General features: G+C 43.8%; 1 protein-coding gene across 2 annotated transcripts in view; it reads right to left on the bottom strand.

Annotated features, from left to right (window-relative positions):
* Nucleotides 1-6577, bottom strand: part of sez6l2 (seizure related 6 homolog (mouse)-like 2) — a 24334-nt gene extending 17757 nt beyond the window's left edge. Inside the window, exons 1-4 of one of the 2 annotated variants that reach the window (XM_079519482.1) lie at nucleotides 6463-6577; nucleotides 5587-5667; nucleotides 4749-4877; nucleotides 3440-3655 (exon numbers count right to left, since the gene is read on the bottom strand). In XM_079519482.1, the coding sequence (XP_079375608.1) occupies nucleotides 3440-3655; nucleotides 4749-4877; nucleotides 5587-5644 (403 nt within the window). In that variant the 5' untranslated portion in view covers nucleotides 5645-5667; nucleotides 6463-6577. The remainder of the gene's footprint in view (nucleotides 1-3439; nucleotides 3656-4748; nucleotides 4878-5586; nucleotides 5668-6462) is intronic. The other variant, XM_079519483.1, reaches the window with a different exon arrangement.
* Nucleotides 6578-7219: the final 642 nt, after the last annotated feature.

A 7219-nucleotide genomic window follows, 5' to 3' on the forward strand; every position in this document is an offset into this window, starting at 1 on the left:
GCACCGGGAGGAAACCCTGAGGCGAAAAAGACATAGTGGCCGAATTTGGTATTGCAGCTCGAGCCAGTGCTGGGCCGCGCAATGATAGTCAACGGCCAGCGCGTTCATGTGTTTGGGCCCAATCCTACCTGGAAGGAGGAGTGAAATCGCCTCATGCGCTTTTGAGCAACTTAATGCAAGTGGATGGGAAGAGAAATCCGGTGACGTCTATATTAATATATACCACTCTAACGTTCCACCCATCTGTCTGTGTCCCTTTTATGCCCATATATGGAGATTGCTGTATCTGTCTCTCTGTGTCCCTTTATTCCTGTGGAGTTCTGTGTCAGGCATGCCCAAATATGGAGTGTTGTGATCGGCCAGCTCTATATATGAAGCCTGGGCAGGGGGCCTTTTGTGGCTGTTCTGGACAACCGTGGGTCCGACCGACTCGACACCGGGCAGGCGGGCACTGCACTCCATGTGGGGGTGTGGAACGCATGTGTCGAATTTGAAGTCGGTTCTCGAGTTATGTGGATTACAGACGTGCACACGTACTGAGACTTTGTGCACAAAATATTTTGTTCCAGGTACCCCCAGAAGCATTTCAAAATGTTCGCTTTAAAAATATATAATATTCCGAGAGGTGTCGTTCAAAGGTGTCAGTGTCAGTCGCTGACATACACTGTAGCATTTGGCTTCCTGGTCGCCACAGTAAATGGCCTCAACATTCTTAAAGGATCCTGTGTGTGCATATTTCTTATATTACAGATGTAGGCCTACTGCAATTTGGATGGAATGTATATCTTCGCCAGTCATATCTAACCACTGTCCTGCAAACAGTGTTTCTTTTCTTTTTATATTTGTTCATATTTACAATATGTAAATACATAGATACGTTATGAGAGTATATGCAGTACTCAGTACTGTAATGTATTCGCTATTCGATTCATGGCCCTCATTCAGGGCAAAGACTTGTAGGATATATCCTTGTCTGAAACATAAAAGCTCATATAAACCTTCCCGATACAGTGGGTTTCATACATCTTTGAGAAGTTGAGGAACGGTAAACATTTGTTGCTTTTTTCTGTTTTTTTTCTTGGGTTAGAAGATGTAGGCCAGGGTAAAATCACTGAACATATCAAATAGGTATACATTTCATGACTTTCTTCACCAGAAGAAAGAGAAATCCTAACAATTTGAAAGAGATTGTTGGTGTGGAGTTTAATAACTGATACTGTCTAGAGATGTTTGCAATTTTCATGGACAGGATCTCGAGGCAAATTTGTGGTGGAGAGGTTATATGGTTCGGTGTATATGGGTTGCTTGTTGCAGATGGTTTGGTCCTGATGGAACCATCGGTCCGAGACCTTCAGCTCTCACTGGACCAGTTTGCAGTCGAGTGTACGGCGACGAGGATCAGCATCTCCAAATCTGAGGCCATGGTGCTCAGCAGGAAACGGATGGAGTATGCAGTCCAAGTAGGGAATAAGACATTGCCCCATGGTGAAGGAGTTTAAGTATCTCAGGGTCTTGTTCACGAGTGAGGGGAGGATGGAGATCAGCCGAAGAATCGAAGCAGCAGGGGCAGTATTGCAGTCGCTGTACCACACTGTGGAGAGCTGAGCCAGAAGGCGTAGCTCTCTGTCTATCGAGCAATCTTCGTTAATTCCTAGTACTCTCACCACATGAAGTGTGGGTCATGACTCATGACCGAAAGAATAAGGTTGCGGATACAAGCGGCCGAAATGAGTTTTCTCAGATGGGTGGCTGGCATCTCCCTTGAGAAGTTCGGTCATCTGTGAGAGACTCGGAGACTCGGAGTAGGCCTGCTGCTTTTCACTTGGAAAGGAACATCTAGTAAGGATGCCTCCCGAACGGTCCTCGATGCATGTCCAACTGGAAGGAGACCCCCGGGCAGACCAAGGATCATGGAGGGATTATATATCCAGAACCCCCAGATCCCCAAGAATGAAGTTACTAATGTCGCTCTATCTGGAGAGGGAAATCTGGAACTCTCGCTCGAGCTGTTGCCCCCATGACCCAACTACGGATACGTGGTTGAAGATGGATGCATACTGTCTAGATTGGATGTATAAGTTACTATGGAATGCACTTCCCATCACAGTCAGAACTGCAGCCTCACTCCCAATCTTCCGCCGTAGTCTGAAAACCCACCTCTTCAGACTCCACCATGGCCCGTAGCACTTGCCCTAGCCTAGCCCCTTAGATAGCACATTATGTAGACTTAGATAGTATTTTAAACAGATTTATAGCTTGTTACGTAGACAGCTCTAGAATTGCACTTTATGTAGTCATAGCACTTTATGTAGTCATATATTATACACATGTATAATATATTATATAGTATAGTATGTATAGTTTACATAGATACTCCACTGTTACGTTCTTAGTTTACGCATGATTCATGATAACTACTTTTTACATATGTGATGTATGCCATGCTTTTGTTATTGCTTAATGTAAATCGCTCTGGATTAAGAGCATCTGCTAAATGCCTAAATTGTAAATTATAACCAGGAGCCGAAACCAACACAGATACAGTGTAAATCTATCTATCTATCTATCTATCTATCTATCTATCTATCTATCTATCTATCTATCTATCTATCTATCTATCTATCTATCTATCTATCTATCTATCTATCTATCTATCTATCTATCTACCACTGAAGTCTAGCTAGCTTGTCTAGAGATATGTTGTTGGCAGTAAACTGAAAGACTCACATCAGCATCATTCACAAAAAGTATTAAACAAAATCTAAAATGTTCTTTACAAGTAACTAGCATTATACCCAAACTTTTCAAAATTTAAAAATGATTATTTCATGTCACCTTGTCTTTAACCATGTCCATGTTTGCTGGCGGTGGTGGGTTGAGAATGAAGAAAAGTAACAATGCTCCAGCACAAACCCTCAATATTAATCGAGCCAACTCTAATAAGCCACATCACTCTTCAACATCAGGGGTCATCAATATGTCCGTACAGGGACAAATGTATCCGTGGTAAAGACTTGGTCTTGTCCGTGGCAAATTTTACATTTTTTATTTTTTACACACCATTATAATGTTCTTATTTTTATCATAAGACCCAATTGCCGAATGTCAGACTCCAGGTTTTCTTCAGAATATGTATGACACTAATTTACTTAAGTGTCATTTGCGTTGTTTAACTAGGATGTTCCAAACAGATGTTCCAATCCACCAAGGATCTTTTTCAGGTCTGTTCCTTAGTGGGTCAAAGCTTTCAAAACAAATTTGTAAACTGGACAGTTTCTGCGATCCTCTACTTTTTCATGAATTTCGTTACACCTGTTTCCGAAGACTTCTGAGTGTGCACAAGCAGTTAAAAAATATATATATATATATATGGATAGACAGTCAACCAACACTGATTGCAAGTCGGGTCTCTTAGCAATTTTCAACATCGCGCATCTACCTGGCACATGCATGGTGGTTATAGTTGTTGTGGTGATCAGGGTGGTTGTCGTTTCCTCTTCCACAGGTGGCGAGGACATCGTGTTCCTGGACCGTGACTGGATGTCAGCAGGTGTGGAGCTCAGGGCGGTGGTGAGAACCCCAGGTGATATGGCGGTCGCTGTGGACCCAGTCTGTCCGACGTCGGGGACGGCCTGGGTCGGGTTGGTGGTAGTACCTGCAAGGTCACAACAATGTCTTGTCAGTGTCTCCTCCTAAGATGATCGCCACCCACATCATACTGTATTGTATTTGCCACAATTAACCGCTTGAATCCTAGAATATATAGTAATAGGCAATCAATCATGGGGCGATAATAGGCGGACATTGGCCGAATCTAGCCGATCCACAAGCTCACAACGTTGCAAGGCGCTCTGAGCTTGTATATCGGCTATTTTTGCCAAACATATATGGTGTAGAAGAGGGATAAAAAGAGGGGAAGGCTGGGATAGACCCCTGGGGGACCCCAGGCAACTAAGTATATAGGGCTTAGGTGGTTAACCATTTGAACCCAGCATCACTATTCTGGAGGGAACACTAGCCAAAAATAGCCGATCTGCAAGCTCACACATTTTGGTGAAGAAATTTAAGGGTGTAGGCCAGTGGTTTTCACTCAGTGGTCCAGGGACCACCAGTGGTCCTTGGAGGTTCCAGGTGGTCCCCAGCCTAATGATGGAGAGCTTGTAACCAAATGGACCCTTATTAGATATTTTTTAGTAGTTCATTTTACAGTCTCAAGAGTTAAATTATTGTTAAACATTACTTAATTTACAAGAAGTCTACACAATTAGAGCATGTATATAATTGTTATTTTGATCAACTTTGGCCTGTTATCTCTCATGTGGTATACCAACAACAATATAGCATGGAATTGTGGACAAAATCTTATCCAACGATAAAATATTCTAAGTTTTGGGTCTAAGAGGCTATCTCATCAAATGGTGGTCTGTGGCTTAATTGCAGAATAAATAATGATATGAAAGGGATTGAAAACCACTGGTGTAGACGAAAAAAGACGTTTAAGCATTATGTTACTTTAGCTATTGAAAAATAGCAGATCTACAAGCTCATAGTGCGGCACCAGTTCCTCACTATGAGCTTGTAGATCTGCTATTTTAGAAAAATCTTGAAAATGTGGCGCAAATCTTTGAATATATATTCTTTCACAGCGAACATTTTTAACTCAAATATTCTGGGAGACATGAAATGAGCACCACTGACATAGAAACATAGGTTTTTCAGAAAACTGTTAAAGAGCTGCAGTGATGTACCTGTGCCTAAAGCAGTGTGTCTCAAGTATTCTTTACTCTGTAGGGCTCCATGGATCAAGTCTCCCAAGGGATAAGAGTCTGGGGCTGGTGTGGGCGGAGTGTCTGGGTCAGGCGTCCCAAAGGTCACTCCTGAAATGGGCAAGACTAATGATATGCTAATTACAAAAACATTTTTTTCCCCTTCTTCGTAAATAAATAACGAGATTGCTTACTAAACATGAGAGATGCGTTGACTTACAGGATCTGGGCAGAAAACATTTAATGCATGCATTGAGACATTTTATTTTAAGGACCCCAATTTGATAAGATTTTAATCTCTGGGACCTTTAGAACATTGTTTATTGTTACTTATGTGCCATTTGGCCCGATATGGTCAGTATAATTTTAGCCTGGTAAACACTCCTGCATGGTCGCGGAATTCAATTTCATTTTCATTCGATCATGCTGAAATCAAATGAAATGTGATTTCCGCAACCGGGGTGGTTTACCAGGCTACAGTCATTTGGTCCAGAATTCCTTTATTGTCTATCTATGCACTGTAGGTATAGAGATATAGGCTACAGGTGAAACCCTTACATGCACCCGCTCAAGAGAGGTCCTGGGACCACTATAGTATAATCAGTGGCATGCACATAACTGGCATAATAGTGGTCATCACTGTAGTCAACTAAGGCCTGTCAATGATGATGGTGGTACATCAAATGGGCATGCATGAAAGCATCTTCACATGCATGCTGTGCGCGCGGGCACAGCCACACACACACACACACACACACACACACACACACACACACACACACACACACACACACACACACACACACACACTGTTTGTTACCTGCAGCTAGGTGTAGCATGGTGACAGACAGCATCACAGCAGGAAGTGAGTACCCCATGGCTTTGGATGAGACTGAATGCCCTGCGAGATTCAAAGTGTGAAGAATGAATGATTGAGCAAAAGACTCTATTATCAGCTCAGTCAAAAGTATACATTTATCTCGCTACAGGGTTAGCAGACAATGAAGTTGGCATGTGTTTGTCACAAAGGTCCCTGGGGAGAAAAAAAAGAAAAGATTCCTGACGGTATTTCTTCCATAGTGATAGGAGCACATTCTCTCGCTGCGCTCAGCCTGTTCAGGTCTATTGGCATGGGCATAATGTTTACATCATGCAGGCCACACTGATCCTGATTGATTATTGCAAAATCATAGCCAGGCTAAATGATATAGCCTATAGGCTACTCAGTCAAAAGGAATACATTGACCTGGTACAATGCATTCCTATAAGTAGCCTATATTGCAGTTTTAATGTGTGTTACGACAGAGCGAAAGAAACAAGTGGAAAAAGACACAGCTCCCCCCTGCATTCTCTTCTGAAAATCTGCGATAACACGGGGATTACGCTATTCCAATATTCACCGACCACTATAGGCTCCTATACAACCCTCGCGTTATGCAGCAGAAACAATATTTTATAGCAAAGCCGTGTGCTATATACGCTTCCCCGTTGTTATTTAGGCGTTTCCTCGACGAAAATGCCAGCGTGGTGCATGTCAAATTCATGAGGTCTAAAAAAAAAAACGCGAGGCATCACACCCGGCCTTCATTGTATGGAGGACGCGGAGTCAAGATAATGAAATTCCGCTAGAAGCGACATCAATCAACCGTGTCTACAGCGTCGTTAAGAGGCTGACCAGCAGTATAATAGCCCTTACCCCCGTGCCTTAATAACGAACGGTGCCTTGTTGTCCGTCTCCCTTCAGTGTATCCAGCTGTTGCTTTAGGGGCCCGTGTGAGAGTGGCTGATGTGTGATCAGATGCCCGCGTATAGCTGCTTGTTACCGTGCGGTTGACGCATTCAGTTATGATGTGTGTGCGTGTGACTGTGTGTGTGTACTGTACTGTGTGTGTGTGTGAGTGAGGGCATTCGTGTTAAAGCCGGGGAGGCGCTGCGGGTGCTCCCCCTCGTGGCCGCGAACAGCCACTGCACGGGCTAAACGGGCAGCGTCTCTCTCCTCCATCTCCATCACGGGAGGAGCTGTCCACCCTCCACGGTGCTGAAACAGCAGCGGTGCACTTGGAGAGAGGAGGCGACCGGAGAGAAGGCGACGCTGTGTGCCCCGTTTTGGTAACTTATACTACCTGGATGCTTGTTGATTTAAATGCATGCGCGTGCCATAGGCTAAAGGCTTAATTTATGTGCTCGCGAGGGTGATGTCGCTTGCCAAAAAAAAGGTGCTGATCTACAAGCTAACAACGCGTCGCAACGCGACGCGTTGTTAGCTTGTAGATCAGTCCATTTTTGGCACGCGTCACCGTCGTACTACGGAGTATAGCCTACGTTCTTAGGCTTATAATGCGTGCTGAGTCCCTTTTTTCCTGTAATGGATGGCGGGTGCGATGGGTATATTTTGACGGGAACACGCCGGACGGAATGCGGACTTATATATAACTCCAAAGCTGTATAGGCCC

Source organism: Electrona antarctica (genome assembly GCF_951216825.1).
Source record: "Electrona antarctica genome assembly, chromosome: 14".
In the NCBI taxonomy this organism is placed as follows: Eukaryota; Metazoa; Chordata; class Actinopteri; order Myctophiformes; family Myctophidae; genus Electrona; species Electrona antarctica.